Raw genomic sequence first — 18,180 nt, forward strand, 5'->3', positions numbered from 1 at the left:
TGGAAAAATGATCTGAAAGGATACATAGTAAGGTAACCTATGGTGTGAATATGTTTTATTGTTAGCCTGCATTTTCTATTTTTATACAATTCACGTGTACTGCCTCTGTAGTAAATTATTACAAGTAAAATAACTGGTTGCCAACATTGATAATTCAGGATACTTCACATAAAAATCTGTGTATTGTATATGAAGAGCTGGGTTTCTAAGGTTTTTAGAATAATTATATCTGTCACCCCTAGACTTCCATTCCCATATGGCAGCAATTGGTTGGAACAGAGAGATGGCTCCTCCTTTATTTAGTGTATTCTCTCCTCAGTTTGCCACAGTCCCTACCATTCCTTCTTCTGTACACTTCACAGATTGCTTACCTGCCTAGATCCCACAGGCCTCTGAGTAAGTAACCCTTGGTTTGGATGAACTGAATGATCTCCCCATCTGTACATCCTCTCATTATTAATCATTTGAAGATACCAATAAATTAACTGACCAAGAAAAGCATCCATTTCAGAATTATCTGTGCCTATTTTTTTTTTAGAATTATTTATGTATTCTTAGAGAGAGGGGAAGGAGAAACATCAATGTGAGAGGGAAACATTGATTGGCTGCCTCTCATACACACCCCAACCGGAACCCGGGTCTGCAACTCATGCATGTGTCCTGACCAGGAATGGAACTGGCCACCTTGCAGTTTGCAGGAGGACACCCAACCAACTGAGCCACACCAGTCCTGGGTTTGTTTTGTTCTGTTTTTTAAATAAGGCAATACAGTCATGGGAAACCTTGATGTGATACTTCATCTACTTAGCTACCATGCTTGCGTACTATAGTTTACCAAAATTTCTCTTTCATAAATACTTAATTGCTAACATCCTTAAGGTTTTAAGGTTTCTATTTTTTGTCATAATACCTTAATCATAGGCTGAGTTTCAAAATTTACAATATTATGTTCTTCCCAAGCTGAAACTCCACATGCCCTCTGGTTGGTCTATTTCTACCACTGGTTCTAATATAATTTTTAAAGGCGAAAATCTCTTTCGCCTTTAAAAAGACAGTGTCACCATCAGTTTAAAATCCATACTCACCAGCTTGGCACATGTTCTTACTTCACAGCAGGACACTCAATTGTTATAACAAGAACTGCACACCTTGTGTTTTATATCTAGCTTCTCAAAATGATACTAGTTGTCTTCTGAATTAATTTCCTTCACTGTCTCATATTCCTTAGGTAAAAATTGTTTCAACCTGTCCCATTTTTGGAGTTAAACTTCTCAGTTTTTGTTTCAGATCTAAAATTCCCTGTTGAGAGCCCTGGCTGGTGTAGCTCAGTGGATTGAGCACGGGCCTGTGAACCACACGATTGCGGTTCGATTCCCAGTCAGGGCACATGCCTGGGTTGCAGACCAGTTCCCAGCAGTGGATGCACGAGAGGCAACCATACACTGATATTTCTCGCCTTCTCTCCTTCCTTTCTCCTCTAAAGATAAATAAGATTTAAAAAAAAATTAATAAAATTTCCTGTTGAGCCTTGTTTATGTCCTCGTTCACAATAGTGTCTTAAAGTAAAATCAGGCTTATTCCAGCTTGTACTACAAAAGTTTCCACGAACAGGCAGGCAACCCTTGAAGCCACTAGGAAGGGTTAAGCAGTTGCAAAAATGGCACATTATGGACATTTGTTCTAAAATTTTCATTTGATGTCATAGGTTGATTACATATTGTCTACCTGCTTGGTTATCCCTTTAAATCATGTACTTAACAATGGGCATGAAATTTTCTAGCTCAATTACCAATAGCTGTGACTCTGAATACATTTATTTTTCAGTGAACACCCTTGAAAATCTAAAATCTCCTGACTGCCTGTGAAATTTTTAAATCCTGAAACTAGTTTCTGGGTCTAAAATATCATATGTTCCTGCTACTTGTCTTCAGATAGTTTTGAAGTGGTGTTTTGTTTTTTTAAAGTGTGGTTCCACAGTCCAGTGGCTATTTTAACTTCCTACCTTTGAAACTGGTTATTTAAGCCTATGTTTTCAATGTAAGACATAGTCTACTCAAAAGTTTCCATTAATTTGACAAGTAGAATGCTAAATACTCACCTGAAATCTCTATCTTCAGAGCATTGTTTTGTTTCCTGGATAGAGTGTGGGACACAGAGTCCCTGCAATGTCTCAGCAATTCTCTGCAATTGTTTCCTTTTAAAAAGATTTTATTTATTTAAATTTATTTATAGAGAGAAGAAAAGGGAGGGAGGAAGGGAGGGAGAGAAACCTCAATGTGCGAGAGATTCATAGAATGGTTGCCGCTCGCACACCCCCACTGGGGACCTGGCCTGCAACCCAGGCAAGTGCCCTGACTGGGAATCAAACAGGCTACCTTTCAGTCTGCAGGTCAGCACTCAATCCACTGAGCCACACCAGCTGGGGCTTTTCTCTGAAATTCTAAAAATGCAGCAAAGGAATGTCTGAGTTTGAAAGGTTAAGTACACTTTTTCTCAGATTCCCATTTACATTTTTCAAAAAATAAATTCATGAAAAGAAAAAAACATACATGGATATTTTAAAAATACTTGTCAAGAGCAACATCTTCAAGAAGGTAGTGGATTGTGGGCTGGAGTTATGCCTAATTCATCTTTTTATACCCCCTCAACCCCACACAAGAGTTTAGCTTGGGAATACTTGAGCATGTTCTTGGCTTTATCATTAAAGAACATTTAACAAGTGAGTGATTGTATTTTGCATACAGCATAGCAGAAGGTGAGAGGAACAACACTGTCGAAGAGACAGGTAATAAAGGCCAAGTATTCCACAGAACAACAATAACAACAACAACAAAAAACAACTATACACAATATTAGCACTCTGGGAGTGGTCAGAAATTCATTCTTTCAATAAATAAGTGCCTTTGTATGCCAAGCACTGAGATGGGCAACTTTGGAATCTTGGAGGAAGCACCTCCTTAAACACAAACCCAAACAAATTAAGGTGGTTTTTTTTCAAATTAAGGTTTTTAAAGTGGATTCTGCACTACTTCTCAGCAATAAAAAGACATGAATTTAAAAAATGAGTTACTGATACTAGCAATAACATATATGAATCTCAAAATAAATGATGCTGTGAAATGAGCCAAAAGATTCCATTTATATAAAATTCTAGAAAATACAAACAAATCTATAGTGAGAGAAAGCAGAGCAGTGGTTGGAAATCACTAGAGAGAAGAGTTACAATAGAGCAAAGTAAACAGGGCATGATGCACATGTTCACTGTCTGGGTTGTGGTGATGGTTTCACAGATGTATCATTATGTCAAAACACAATGAACTGTATACTTCAAATACTGTATGACAAACTATCTCAGTAAAGCTTTTTTTTAAAGCCAGAACAAAAATGTGGGGAGGGGGAGTAGGAATGGGAAGAAAGAGAATGAATTCTACGGATTCATGCAATTTTTTCTTGCTCAAGGACACCAGATGGTGTCTGATTATAAGATCGTTTTTCAGTATTTTGCTTCGGTTTTAACTGCCAGGATGGTGTCTTGGCTCAACTTTCTAGTCTTATGCAGAACTGGCCTATGGAATACAGCGCTTCAGCTGGTCTGGACTCCTCTTGGACCCAGAATGCAGCTTGGACTCTTTGTCTCCATATCCACTTGCTCGGATGTTTCCTCCATTCTAACTGATCCAAATTTTCTCTCCTTTCAGGCCTAGCTAAGATAAGATATATTTCATAGTCTTTCCAATCCATTCCTGCAGAATTCTAAATTTCTCTAGTATTTATAATCTAAACTGCTCTTTTGACACCTTTTTGCTGCTTATTCACTTTCATGTGCATGTCTTCTCTTCTCAACTAGATTCTGAACCTCTTCAGATCTGGGATTGGGTTATACATTATCTTTATGTCTCTCCCAAGGCACTTAATAAGTGCTTAATATGTGTCAGCTTTAAATCACCTCACTTTGATAGTCTTTCCAAAGTTACTTTCTCAGCCATTATCTCATTTGATCATTACACCAACACTAGGAGATTGGAGGAGCTAAAAAGTATGTTATTTCCTCCTTTTGACAGATAAGGAACCTGAAGCTCCAGGTCACTCAGTTTGTCAGAGACAGAGATGGGACAGATAATCCCATTTGAAGCTTTGATCCTATTCAAGGCTTCCCATGACTCTTGACTCTACCCTTCTACCTTAAGATACACCATTGCATCCTTCACCTTCTCATTTCCCAAATACTTTAGAGCTTCTTGGCCAAAGCTTTGTAGTACCATATTAAAAAACTTTACAAAATGAGACATGAAATTTCAGTAGATTCCTGATCAGCCCTGAGTCATCCAAACATGCCTCCTATTTTTCCCAAGCGCCATTTGTTAGGGGCATTATGACTGATATTTAATGATGCTGCACTACAGAGCTGAAGAAGCATAAATGATTTTAAAAGCCTTAGAAAATTACAGCACTTTAGTATTAAGCATGAAAGGTGACAGCTGACAAGATGAGTAGGAATATAAAGTTTCTGCACTGGATTGCACTATTCTGTGTATTGCTAGAATAATTCTCTAGCTGGTACTAAAAGAAAAGGTTAAACTCTACCACCTAGCACACCTAGACTGAGATTCCTTCCCTGCCAGCTAGACTATCAGCTTCTCCTCTGATGCAAGAGACTTGATACCTTGGTGCAATTTACTTAGCATCAAATATTATTTTTGAAATAATTCACCTAATGACAGATTTCAGTTAGCTTTGGAAAGAAGATGGTGGGTGGTAGGGTTTAAGACATCCAGAAGGTGGGGGGACCCCCTTGAGAGGAACAACAACCTTTGGTTGAAGTCCCTAGGCAACCTGAGGTTAAGCCCATGGAGGAAGTCAGGGAAATTGTCTCCCTCCTCCATCATTGTCTCTCTCCCTCCAACCTCTTCCTGGGATACCCCTAGGCTAAAACCAGTCAGGGAATATGGCGACCTTGAGATCCTTACAAGTAGTCCCAACCGGCTACCCAGGGTGTTAAAGGGCAAAATATGGATCTGGGGGTGGGGGGCAAATGGAGGATATCCAGCTCATTGGTCTAGAGCTGGGCAGGTCACCTATAGTCTGGCCAATGAAACATGGGAACGTCTGGTGGGTGCTTCTGGGAAAGAATTTCTTGCCTTACTGTTATAGGAAGAATGCCTTTTCTTCTTCCTTCCTGTTTGGCATGTGTCGAGAAGTCTCTGCACCTTCAGCTCCAGACTTCTCATTAAGCAAACAATAAATGTCCACATATTTAAGAGAGAAAGAGAGATGAACGAAGAGTGAGAGATAAAGGAGAGGGCAGAGGCGCTTGGAGGAGGATCGTGGAGAAGCCCACCCAGGGGACAGAGTTGCTGGGCAGCGCCTGGGGGAGGAGACTCTGAGGTAGGGGTGAGCGGCAGCTCTGAGAAGGTTCAAAGGGCCACTGGGTCAGGTTTCGACCCTTAACATTGGGCCAGCGCCACCCTGAAGAAGTCACCTGACGTCTTTGCGCCTTAAGTTTCCATTCAGTAAAATGGGTCTGATAGTGACGTTGTAGGACGCTGTAAATGAGGAGAAGCAAGGCAAGTAAAACGCTCCGCACCGCGCCCGACTCATCAGAGGCCCCCAGTAGAAGTTGGCAATCACTACCATTTTATCAATGTTCGCCCTCAATGTGAGACAGGTACACAGGAGAAAGCGTTAAGAAGCCCTCCGGGTACTGACTTTCCAACCACCGACTCCGAATCCCAGTTCTGCCGCCGTCGGCGCCCAAGGGCGTGAGCGCGGGGAGGGGTGGAACCTGCCGTTCCCGCCTCGGTCGTGGCCCCGCCCCCTTCGCTCTCCCGCGACTTCCCGTGTTCTTTCCGCTTTTTCCCCTCCGAACTTCCCCCGCGGTCCTCCGAAGCCTAGTTTCCCCCACCTCTGCGCTGGGCCGGAGTGAGAAGTTCCGGAGCCCGGACGCGGGCGGGGTCCCGGGTGTCGACGCCCCAGCTCGCTCCGCTTTGCCCCTGGGGCTTCAGCCGCCCCTGGGTATGCAGGTTTGCTTCACAGGGTCTCCGGGCGGCGTTGCGGGGGGGAAAAGGAGCCCTGGGAGGGTCAATCCCACGTCTGAGGCCGCCCTCGGCCTTGGGAAACCGGCTTCCAAGACAGAAGGCAAGTAGGCGCCGGAGAACCAGCTCCGCATTTTAATTCATGTCGGGCCCTATAAGGGTCACATCTTGTGAAAATACCTGTAAAATCAATTTAACGTTCAGTGCAGCGTGTAAAGACAGCTCTAAGAATTTAAAAGACGCCTGAGTCAGAATATTGAAATACTTGGGTCGCTGTAGCAGCGCTTTAACACGTTTGAGTGCAGAGGGTGGAGAATGCAGCCTGTTTGCCGCCGTCGTCCACGCCCTGTAACATTTAAAAGGGTAAAGAAAATCACCGTAAAAAAAAAATTCAAGTGGGCAGTTCCATTAGGGAGACAATAGCACTCTTTAGAAATTTAGGGTGGTCCTCAGTTTCGTGTGTGAAACTTGCCTGCAGAACTTTTATTTGCAGGCTTAGATCAACGATAAACAGAATTGCGAAAACACCGAGCTTACCTAAGTAGTGGCTTTTGTTAACAAGTAGGTTGTGTTATTAATTCTTAATGTCTTTCCAAGACAGGAATCGTTATCTCAGTTTTGCAGGTGGAAAGAAGTTCGGCGCACAACACACAAAAAACGTTTCTCTCAAATTCGCTAACAACAGCTGAACTGCAAATTAAGTCTAGCATTCTGACTCCTTAGCTGCGTTCCACTCTAGACCATGTTACAAAACAAATGAGTAGTTCCTTTGATGTTATGAGGGAGTAAACCAAATGCTCTGTGAACACGAAGTGTTAAATCATAATAACCTTATATGTCTGTTCTGCTCTGGGAGGCACAGCTTTCCTTTGGAGTTTGATAACTTAGAGGAGGGGATGGAGCAGCAAAAGAGAAAGTAATGTCAAGGGAAAAAATTTGTCTCCAGAGCCCAAATTGCCCATCTCCACTGCCCCTTTGTGTTGATGTCATTCTTTTCAGTTTACTTTATGTTCTGGCAAAACACCCATAGCCCATGTCCTGGCCTCAGCTGCATTAACTACACCTTTGCATTACTGTTTTGGCGATGACCTCCCTGTGCATCTTGTCACGCTCTTCCCTAATTCTGTTATGTGAAAACCAGTTGTGTAAATGTGGAGTGATTTGTCACCCAGGAAGGGGTTTCTGGAGTTAATGATCAAAAACTACCAACCCGTCTTAGATGAAAGAAGTTAAAGATGTGCAAGAAATTATTGTGGAATTTAAGAACTGAGTGATTGAGGGGGGAGTAGATTTTGAATGATTGGGAAGCAGCAGCTCAGTTTTAGCTTAGAAATAATGGTGGAGATAGGGGGCACCCTCCTGCATTAGACTAATGAATTAGAAAATTTTCTTGCCTAAGAAGGCTCCATTTTAGGCAGCTTATAATAAGTGGAAACATTTACATGTTTAGAATGCAAAATGTTTTGTTAGTGATAAGTCAGTTTGTCTATAAAACACGTATAAGAGCTTGGGACCCAGGATGTGTGATATACTCCCTCCCTGTTAAGAGGCATCCCTGAAGTTCCTCCCCAGCTTGTAGACAATAGAAATTTGAACCCAAGATAGTTTCCTCTGGAGCAGCCAGCCAGTTTATTCATTTTTTTTGTTTATTTTCTCTCTCTTGATTCCAAAGATAAGAATATCAGATGGCATCTGGGGATTTCTGCTCACCTGGGGAGGGAATGGAAATACTCCAACAAGGTAAGGATAGCCATTTGCAAGAGGCTTTTTTTTTTTTTTTTTGAAGATTTTTATTTATTTATTTTTAGACAGAGGGGAAGAGAGGGAGAAGGAGAGGGACAAACATCAGTGTGTGGTTGCTTCTCGAGCATCCCATACTGGGGACCTGGCCCCGTAACCCAGGCATGGCCCTGACTGGGGTTCACAGGCCGGTGCTCAATCTACTGAACCACACCAGCCAAGGCTTTTTGCAAGAGATTTGATGATTTATCCAGAGAGGTTTTATCTAGGTTCTATAAAAAAAAGGATTTATAATGTTTACCAGTATTGTTCTTCTCACAGAAGCTTATGTTTCTAGGGAAATTAGGATACGTGAAGATTCTCAAACACTGTCTTATTAGAAAACAGATTATACTGACTCCTGTTTAGTGTGTTTGTATCGTAGACTAAAAACTCAAGATGCTCCCATGCTGTGTGAGCAAACATATTCAGAAGATAAGGGTAGCCAGAAAATTCCTTAAAGGCTTTCTTCCTACCTATGTCTTAAATTTTTTCATCTTGTCTCCAAAATCTCAGATCCTTCCATATGTTCAATTCTTTCCATATCTCAAATCCTTTCTGTGTCTTGAATCCTTCACGGACTTGAATCTTCTATATTTTGACCATTTTCATATTGATCCTTCTGCCTTGTGAGGAAAAAAAAGAGATTTCTTTTTCCTTTCTCTAAAAGGACTTTGGATATGATGGTCCAAAGAAATTGAATGTTTGGTAAGTAGGAATAAAACAGAAGACCCCAGCAGAAAGCACATCAAAAAAGAGATGGAAAGAAAGCCCCTCGAACATATGGAATTACAATAGGATCCCATATGTTCTTGACTTTTTGTCATGCATGTGTTGTTCTGCGTCCCGGTGGGTGACTCAGCTCTGTTTACACTAAGGAGAAATTTGCTCAGTTAAATTTTTAAAGAGTGTATGTTCAGACTTCCTTATAAGAGTAGAGATTATATCCAAAGTTGGAACTTTGCATGTGGTTTTTTTTCCCCTTCCTGAAGAACTGTAGTTATTCTGTGTGACTGAGACATTTTGGGTACTGGGCTCATCCCTACTAAAGGGTCCCTTATTCTTGATTTCGATTTGTCTCACACTCTTCAGCTGTGTTTCCATTTTCTAAGATCTTACTTTTATTAAAGACTCATCTCTTAATTCTTGATTAATGCGCTTGTATATAATATAATGCTTGTTATTTTGAGCATTGCCTCTATTTGTGGATATATATTTAAAAAATTTTTTTAGTTTTGAAAAAATTTTTTAAAGATTTTATTTATTTATTTTTAGAGAGGTGAAGGGAGAGAGAGAGGGAGAGAAACATCAATGTGTTTCCCTCTCATGTACCACCTACTGGGGACCTGGCCAACAACCCAGGCATGTGCCTTAGACGGGGAGTTGAACTGGTGACCTTTGGTTTGCAGGCCGGCACTTAATCCATTGAGCCACACCAGCTAGGTCTCTATTTTTTAATTTAATTAGAATTAGAAAACTTCCCTACCAAAAACCTAGGTGTTTTTTTTTTGAAATGACTATTAAGCTAAGAGTTATGATCATTTATATAAATTAAGAGTCTATATCTTACTTGCTTTTTGTCTCAATGGGGGACATCCCATTAAGTGTGCAGCAAACAGCTTCCTCCTTGTAACCTGAGTGAAGAGGACTTGTTACAGAACCCACACTTCAGCAAACTGCTGTTGAGTCTCTCACAACATGTGGACGAGAGCGGCTTAAGTCTCTCCCTGGCAAAGGAACAGGCTCAGGTAAGGTCCCTGGTTGAAGGGATGATAGAAGGAAGGAAAAGTCTTCTGAGAGAAAAGTTCCTTCTTGAGATATTTTTTATTTTCTAGGCATGGAAGGAAGTTCAACTGCATAAGACAACATGGCTGAGGTCTGAGGCTTTACATAGAGTAATTCAAGAGCTGCTTGTGGACTACAATGTGAAGATACAAGATGCAAATTTAACTTCTGAGGACAAAAAGGTGAGGCAGGAGAGATGAAGTAGGGTTTGGTTGCCACAGGAATAAGCAGGCCAACTATGGCTTCATATAATTATATGACCTGGGGGAAGAAGAAGCTTCACATAATGGCTTATCAAAAATAAATGGACTTCAGTTATGGGGGGAGAGGTGGGTGGCACATAACTACAGTCCGTTTTGAAGAGAAAGATCAACAGGAGAAGGCACTGCCAGCTGAGAAGTTATCTGAAGGGGATGACATATTTGAGGACTTGGACAGTGTGTGAAGAACAGGTTCATGAGGATGGAAGAGATGGAGTGAACAATTTTAGAGTAACCTCTTCTTGTTTTTATTCTCTCTCTTAGTTTCAAGAGACCCTTGAGCAGCGGCTACTTGTGACTGGACTAGTACAGCTCTTAGGTCCTAGCCAGGAGCGGGAGACTCCTCCACTGCTAGGACTGGAGAAAATAGACCTCCTGGAGCTCCTGCCACACTCAGAGGTTGGGGATGAACAAATATTAGCTTAACTGCTCCTATATATTTGAACATTTCTTTTGTTTTATTGTTTTTATAAAAATGTACATGTTGCCCTGGTTGGTGCAGCTTAGTGGATTGAGCACCAGCCTGTGAACCAAAGGGTCACCAGTTTGATTCCCGGTCAGGGCACATGCCTGGGTTGCCTTTCCCATCCCTGGTTAGAGGCTTGCAAGAGGCAACCAATCAAGATTTTTCTCCTTCTCTTCCTCTCTCTCTCTTAAAACGATAAATAAATAAATAAATTTTTCAAAAAATTAATTAAATAAAAAAAGAAATTCAGCTTGACATGTATAGTGTTATACCCTCCATGCTTGTACAGAGAACTAATCTGTTTTCACTTAATATATTTTGGACTTTTTTTCAAGTTGATCAATAAATGTAAATAAGATGATAAACCCTAATGTACTCAGCATGGTGTCCAGGCACATAGTATTCAGTATTCTTATTATATCATGGGTTTAAATAAACAAAGGATTCCATTGTATGAATATAACAGAATTTGTTTAGCCTTATTGATGGAAATTAAAGACATTTTTACATTTTCGCTGTAAGAGACCACACTGATGTGAATATATGTGTCTTTGCCCTTGTATGATTATTTCCCCAGTATCAGTGCTCAAAGTGGGGTCACTGGTTCAGAGGATACCACACATAGAACATATTGGTGCATATTGCCAAACTGTTTTCCCGAAAGGTGTCTTCAGTGCCCCTGGTTCCCCACATTTTCATCAATATGGGGTTTTTTGTTTTAAAGATTTTATTTATTAATCTTTAGAGAGGAAGAGAAGGAGAGGATGAGAGAAATATCAATGTATGGTTGCCTCTCGTGAGTCCCCCGCTGGGAACTGGCCTGCAACCCAGGCATGTGCCCTGACTGGGAATGGAACCGCGATCATGTGGTTCGCAGGCCCGCGCTCAATCCACTGAGCTACGCCAGCCAGGGCTTCATCAATATGTGTTTGACAGTCATATTCTTCTTTGCTAATTTGACAGGCTAAAAATGCATCTTCCTGTTTAGGCATTTGCCATTATAAACAGTGCTCTGGTGATTTGCCCTGATAATTTTATTTTTATATACATCCTTACTAAAAGCATTAAAGTTTTTTTGAAAATGAATCTCCCTGCCCTGGCTGGTGTAGCTCAGTGGATTGAGCGCGGGCCTGTGAACCAGACGATCGCGGTTCGATTCCCAGTCAGGGCACATGCCTGGGTTGCAGGCTGGTTCCTTGCAGGCTAACTACCAGCAGGGGACGCACAAAAGGCAACCATACATTGATGTTTCTCTACCTCTCTCTTTCCCCTCTAAAGATAAATGAATAAATAAAATCTTAAAAAAAAAAAAAAGAACTCTGGTCTCAACTAAAAAAAAAAAAAACAGAAAACGAATCTCCCTGATGTCTCTTAATGCATTTCCTTTGGTTATCATTGAGATTGTTGTCCTCATGTATGCACTGGCTGGTCTTCCCAGTTCTGACAGCCTATTTGTATCTCTCTCTTTGTTTCTGTGGCTGCAGGATTTTGTGTGGATGAGAGCCCGGCTCCCACTTGAAGTGGAGGAGCAGCTCAAGAAGAAATGTTTCACTCTGCTTTGCTACCATGATCCCAATTCAGGTGAGTGCTGGCTTTCCGTGTTCTGTTCACAGCTGGCCCTCAGGGCTCCTGGGTGGCTCTTACGAGAACAATGTATTTGAATTTTAGATTTGGAATAGAATCTGGGAAGCATAGGAGACACTGGAGATGTTTGTTTCTTTGCTGGTAGAACAAAAATAAGGAATTTTGTGAGAACTCCTTTTATTCAGTAAGGTGACAAGCTGGAGTGTCCTCTTGCTGCAGCAAAGGATGAGTTTGTTTACAGGAGAATCAGAATGGAATATGGAGGAAAGTTCAGGCTAATAGGTATTCCTATTCCTTTATAATGTTTTTATTTCTATAATTTAAGGATTAAGGGCCAAATGTGGAATTAAAGGTAAGAGTGAAGAGAACATAATTAGGAGAACTGGTCCATTTTTAACAGGACATTAGAAGAAAACCTGGAAGAAGACAGAATTTCTAGGACTAGAAGTAGGATAGGGGCACTGAAAAATGGCCTTCAAAGGGCCATAGCAGTTAGGGTTTTCCTGTCCAATCAGAGCTCTGTCTCTTCGGCCAGATTCAGATAGTGAAACCCTGAAGGCAGCAAAGGTATGGAAACTGGCAGAGGTCCTGGTGAGTGAGAAGCAGCAGTGCCAGGATGCCAAGAGTCAGCAGAAGGAGCAGTTGGTGCTGCTGGAGAAGAAGGGTGCTGCCTACTCCCAGGTTTGTCTAGTGGTGGGGTAGCCTCTTCTCTTTCACCCCGACCCCTGGACACTTTTAGGGAAGACAGGGACTTCCGATTTGCTTTCTTTTCTACTGTCTTTTCTTTACACCCTCTTCCTCTTGCCTCCTGGGGGCTCAGGTGCTTCTCCGCTGCCTCGCCTTACTGCAGAGACTTCTTCAAGAGCACCGGCTGAAGACTCAGTCTGAGCTAGACCGCATCAATGCCCAGTACTTGGAGATTAAGTGCGGTGCCATGATCCTTAAGCTGAGGTGAGTTTTGACCCCTGTGGATCTAAGGGACAAACCACCCTGCAGCCCTTGCCCTTGTCTCGCTCTCCTTGTGTGGATCCAGTAAATGTTATTTTTATTAGCCTTCAGATTACCCCAAAGCTTTCAACATTCTTGATTCATTTATTTTAAAGCTTTCTGAAATAGGTACTTGACTATGAGGTAAACTGCTCAGGAATTCAGAGTGCCCTTGTTTAATTTGTCACTGCCTAGTCCACACCTTTGACCATGGGCACGTACTATGTCCCATTCCTAACCCTGTTTCTATCAGGGATCCTCAGCTTCACATTTCTCTTTCCTCTGTCAGGATGGAGGAGCTAAAGATTCTGTCTGACACTTACACTGCTGAGAAAGTGGAAGTTCATCGTCTCATTAGGTGAGAACTCCTGAAAGTTTGGTACAGCTCTTCAGAGCTGGTTCCCACACTCTCAAGACTCATTCATTTTAACATGTTCCCATTCTTTTTTTTTTTTAATTTTTATTTATCTTTAGAGGGGAAAGGAAGGAGAGAAGGAGAGAAATATCAATGTATGGTTGCTTCTCCTGAGTCCCCTGCTGGGAACTGGTCTGCAACCCAGGCATGTGCCCTGACTGGGAATTGAACCACGATCGTCTGGTTCTCAGGCCCACGCTCAATTCACTGAGCTACACCAGCCAGGGCAACATGTTCCCATTCTTGTCTACTTTCTGAGGAGACAGATCCTTATATTGTATCTTCTGTGCCTGGGCTCTTAGGGACCGTTTGGAGGCAGCCATTCATCTACAAGAACAGGACATGGAGAAGTCTGGACAGGTCCTAAACACCTATGAGGTCCTTGGGGAGGAGTTTGACAGGCTGGTGAAAGAGTACACCCAACTCAAGCAAGCAGCTGAGAACAAGCGCTGGGCACTCCAGGAGTTCAACAAGGCCTACTGCTGAACTTGGCTGGCCAGGAGGCGTGGCTTGTGTACTGGTGCTGCCTCCTCCTCTTCCTGCTAAAAGGAGCACCTCTGCCTGGGGCTGTCGTCTTTCAAGGGCATGCAGAATGCTTGGTGGAAACACTGCAGTCATTTGGGCACCCTTCTGGTTCCTCTTCCTGTTTACAATGACTGAATCTCTTCTGCAAAGTGTATCTGATTTATATAATTTTATGCACGGCTATTTTTTCAGTGTCAACCCTTTATTGTATTTGATTATCTCCTGAATAAAGTGATACTATTGAGTCTTAAGTTTTAGTCATTTTTCCTTTGGGCAAAGATGGAAACAGAGTATCAAAGGCTGTGAGGGTAAGGAGGGGAACTGAGTGTAAACAAACAGACAGACCTATAGTTGCTTACACAAAGGGCGGGAGGTAGAAGTGCCAGCCTGTCCACATGGAGTTGGACTTCATTCTTAGAGAGCAAGAGTAGATTAAAACTGGGCTTGCTCTTGAAAACCTATAATCTACAGAGGAATGTTAGATGTTAAGGCAGGTGGGAACTATTCTGTCACTGGTTGTCAGTGGGGGGGTGTTACGATAAAGCAGCTAGGCATCCAGTTCTTGTTACAGGAAAGGACACAGGCCACTGTGAGCCTGGTTCCCTGTGGTGTGGTTGGAGGGTCACTTCTTTTTCCAAAAGTGGAGGGTGGGAGGGGATCACTTTGAGAAACCAAGTTTCATGGTCTACATAGACCAAGGGAGGGCCCTGGCTAGTGTCAAAGTCGGCTGAGCAGAAGCAGAAGACCATCCTTATACCCTAACCCTTCATAATAAAAGGTAAAGCAAATCACTTGCAGAACTTGGAGTAGAATAACTCTCCATAAGGAAACGGGGGATATATCTCTTGCACATCAAGGTTTCTCTCCCTCTTTCTCCCTCCCTTCCCCCTCTCTAAAAATAAATAAATAAAATCTTTTTTTAAGTAAATGATTAGCCCAGAGTACAGAATGAGTTACCTAAAGAGCAAGTTTCTCCAAAGAACAATCTATTATATATCTATATATATAGAATATGTACAGTCAAATCTCGGTTCTTGAATGTCTTGGTTCTCAAACAATTCAGTTCCCAGCCAAGTTGTTCATGGAAAAAAAGTCTCGTTTGTCTACCAGCCCTTTTGGGCTGATACCTGTATGATCAGTCACATGTCTCTCAGGCAACGAAGGAGATTTGGTTTTCAAACAAATCACTTCCAGAGCAGTTTTACAGAATGAATTAAGTTTGAGAACCGAGGTTCCACTATAGATATATAATGAGATTTATTTTAAGGAATTGGCTCATGTGATTGTGGAGCTGGCAAATCAAAAGTCTGTAGGGCAGGCTGCAGGACGGAGACTCAGAAGTGGTGCTGCAGTCTCCAGTTAGAATTTCCTCTCCAGGAAACCTCAGGTTTTGCTCTAATGCCTTCAACTGACTGCCCAAGACCCACCTAGATTACCAAGGGTACTCAAAGCCAACTGATTGCAGAAGTTGTCTAGTAGTCAGTGAAACCTGATTTCCCTTTTCTTATTACAGGTAAAATGCCATTGAGTAATATCAAGTATATGAATCATAAGCCTATGTATTAGGAATGGAAACTTTACAAAATATTTATCTTTAGAGAGAGGGGAAAGGAAGGAGAAAGAGTGGGAGAGAAACATCAATGTGTGGTTGCCTCTCATGTGTCCCCTATTGGGGACCTGGCCTGCAACCCAGGCATGTACCCTGACTGGGAATCGAACCCACGACCCTCTGCTTCACAGGCCCGTGCTCAATCTGCTGAGCTACACCAGCCAGGGCAAGAATGGAAACTTTTTATTTGGAAAAAGTTTAAGCTAACTACTTGAAGTTTATTTCAACATCATTTAAAAAAGTGTATTTTAGATGAACAAAGGGAGATGATGTAAAGACACTGGAAAAGATGGTCATCTACAGGCCAAGGAGAGTCCTGGAACAGATCCTTCCATCAAGGCCCTCAGAAGGAGCCCATCCTGCCCACACCTTGATTTGAACTTCTGGACTCCACAACTAGCCTCCGTAAAGAAATGCAGCTGTGCCGACACCTTGGTTTCAGCCTAGTGAGATCTGCGTCAAATATCTAGCCTCCAGAACTGTAGATAATAAATTCATGTTCTTTTAAGTCACTAAAAACAAACAAACAAACAATCAAACAAACGAACAAACTATTTTAAAGACTGAAGAAACTAGTAAAATACAGAAAAGTCTTAGTTGTAATTGTTACAGAAAAGCAAAGAAGAAATCCAGGTAATCAAAATTTGACTTTGAAATGTGATTTGATATTTACATATTGAAATGATATATCTGATACTCCGGACATTCACAATATTTAATAAACTGAATATTTTCCCAATCAAAAAAATTAAAATTAAGCCCTAGCTGGTGTGGCTCATTGGATTGAGCACTGGTCTACTAACTGAAAGGTTGCTGGTTCAATTCCTGGTCAGGGCACATACCTGGGTTGCAGGCCAGGCCCCCAGTTGAGGGCATGCAAGAGGCAAACCGATGGATGGTTCTCTCCCTCTCTTTTCCCGCCATTCCCCTCTCTCTGAAAATAAATAAACAAAATCTTTTTAAAAATTAAAATTAAGAAAATATTAAAGTATTTGTTTAATTCTTTTAAGAACATGAACCCATTGCATGCTAACATAAATAAGACATTTTAATGAAAATTATTTTCCAAAACAAAAAAATGTAATAAGAAGAATGACATCCTTTTATATTTTTGAAATCTCCTTTATATCTGGCTTAATAGAAAACAACTGAATTCTCATATGTGTTCTCTGTGATAGTATGTGACTTTGGTCAATAACGAAAGTCTATCCTCGCATGGACATGTAGACGGTCCTCTTGCACCTCCTAAAAGGGTCTTAGGGAGCCACCAAGGTCCTTGGACCACATTTTGGGAAACATTGTAAAAGAAAAAGCAATGAGTTAGAAATTAGAAGAACTGGATTCTTACTTTGGCTCCTCAGACTTTTAAAAAAGATTTTACTTAATTTATTTTTAGAGAGAGAGGAAGAAAGGGAGAAAGAGAGGGAGAGAAACATCCATTAGTACCTAGCCACAACCCAGGGGTGTGCCCTGACCAGGAATCAAACTGGTGACCCTTTGATGTATGGGATAACACCCAACCCACTGAGCCACACCAGACAGGCATTTGGCTGTTTAATTTAATTGAAAATAGTTTTGTTCAAGACCCTCAGTTTTCTCATCTACAAGGTAGGTATATTAAAAATTTCTACCCCATAAGATTATGTCTTTTTTTAAAAATAACTTTTTATTTCTTTTTTTTTAAAGATTTTTTATTTATTTATGTATCTTTAGAGGGGAAGGAGAGAGGGAGAGAAACATCAATGTATGGTTACCTTTCGTGCATCCCCTGCTGGGAGTTGGCCTGCAGGGAACCGGCCTGAAACCCAGGTATGTGCCCTGACTGGGAATTGAACCACGATCCACTGGTTCGCAGGCCTGTGCTCAATCCACCGAGCTACACCAGCCAGGGCCCATAAGATTATGTCTTGAAGATTAAGTGAGATAATATATTTAAAGTGCCCGGCATGTGGTAGAGCTTCATAAATAGTACACCTAGGAGGACTATTATGAAATTGCTATGAGGCAAGAGTGACTGCTAAAGATTGGACAGTTACAGGAGCCTACAGAGTGAGGAACCTTGGCGAGGCCTTCAAAAGAAAAGGGTGTAAACAAGCAGAAAGACCAGGCCGAGATCACAGATTTTATGCACATTAAATTTTTTTCCATATAATATAAACATGATTATAAATAACTTGGAAAATACAATTTTTTCTATGTACTGCAGTCATTCTGTTTGCACAATTTGTAATCTGCATCACTTAATGGCATATCATTGGCATTTCTCCACATTATTAAATTTTCCCTGACAACATTGATTCTACTGGTTGCTTAAGATTTCATTGTAGAGATGATATATTTAATCACATCCCTGTAGAACATCCAACTTATTGTTTTATATTTTTTTTTGTAATCCTAAGAAATGCTACACTAGGTTTTTTTCTTAATTAATCTTTGTCCTAGTTTGTAAAGATTGTCTGGGATAATTTTCTAGAAGGGAAATTATAAGTGATATGCCTTAAAGTTAAGATCATAGTCTCTAGAGTTACTTCACTTGGATGTGTTGACCCCATGTAAATCCATACGTAGGGCAGCAAGTCATTTACCCTTTCTAAGACTTGGTCCCTTCACCCGTAGACGGATAACACTTCCTGCCTCATGGGGTTCTTGTGAATGTAAAGTGCTTTTCACAGAAACTGACACAAAATGAGGGCAAATAAATGTTAACTGAAATTATTATCACAAATTAAATTTGTATA

At 41.3% G+C, this 18,180-nt stretch overlaps 1 protein-coding gene across 7 annotated transcripts; it reads left to right on the forward strand.

The window, feature by feature from the left end:
- Positions 1–5,844: 5,844 nt before the first annotated feature.
- On the forward strand, positions 5,845–14,082 carry HAUS4 (HAUS augmin like complex subunit 4). Of its 7 annotated transcripts, none has more exons than XM_037037707.1 (10): positions 5,847–6,020; positions 7,705–7,772; positions 9,417–9,559; positions 9,647–9,778; positions 10,121–10,255; positions 11,807–11,903; positions 12,442–12,587; positions 12,727–12,857; positions 13,183–13,251; positions 13,611–14,082. In XM_037037707.1, exons 2-10 carry the CDS (start codon positions 7,718–7,720, stop codon positions 13,792–13,794), a joined length of 1,092 nt encoding a protein of 363 aa, XP_036893602.1. In that variant the 5' UTR covers positions 5,847–6,020; positions 7,705–7,717; the 3' UTR covers positions 13,795–14,082. The 7 variants fall into 7 exon arrangements, with proteins under 7 accessions (XP_036893606.1, XP_036893602.1, XP_036893599.1 ...); XM_037037704.1 differs by having other exon boundaries at positions 7,710–7,772; XM_037037705.1 differs by having other exon boundaries at positions 5,847–6,012.
- Positions 14,083–18,180: the final 4,098 nt, after the last annotated feature.

Source organism: Sturnira hondurensis, unplaced genomic scaffold (genome assembly GCF_014824575.4).
Source record: "Sturnira hondurensis isolate 20B ecotype Veracruz unplaced genomic scaffold, ASM1482457v3 Scaffold0023357, whole genome shotgun sequence".
NCBI lineage: Eukaryota > Metazoa > Chordata > Mammalia > Chiroptera > Phyllostomidae > Sturnira > Sturnira hondurensis.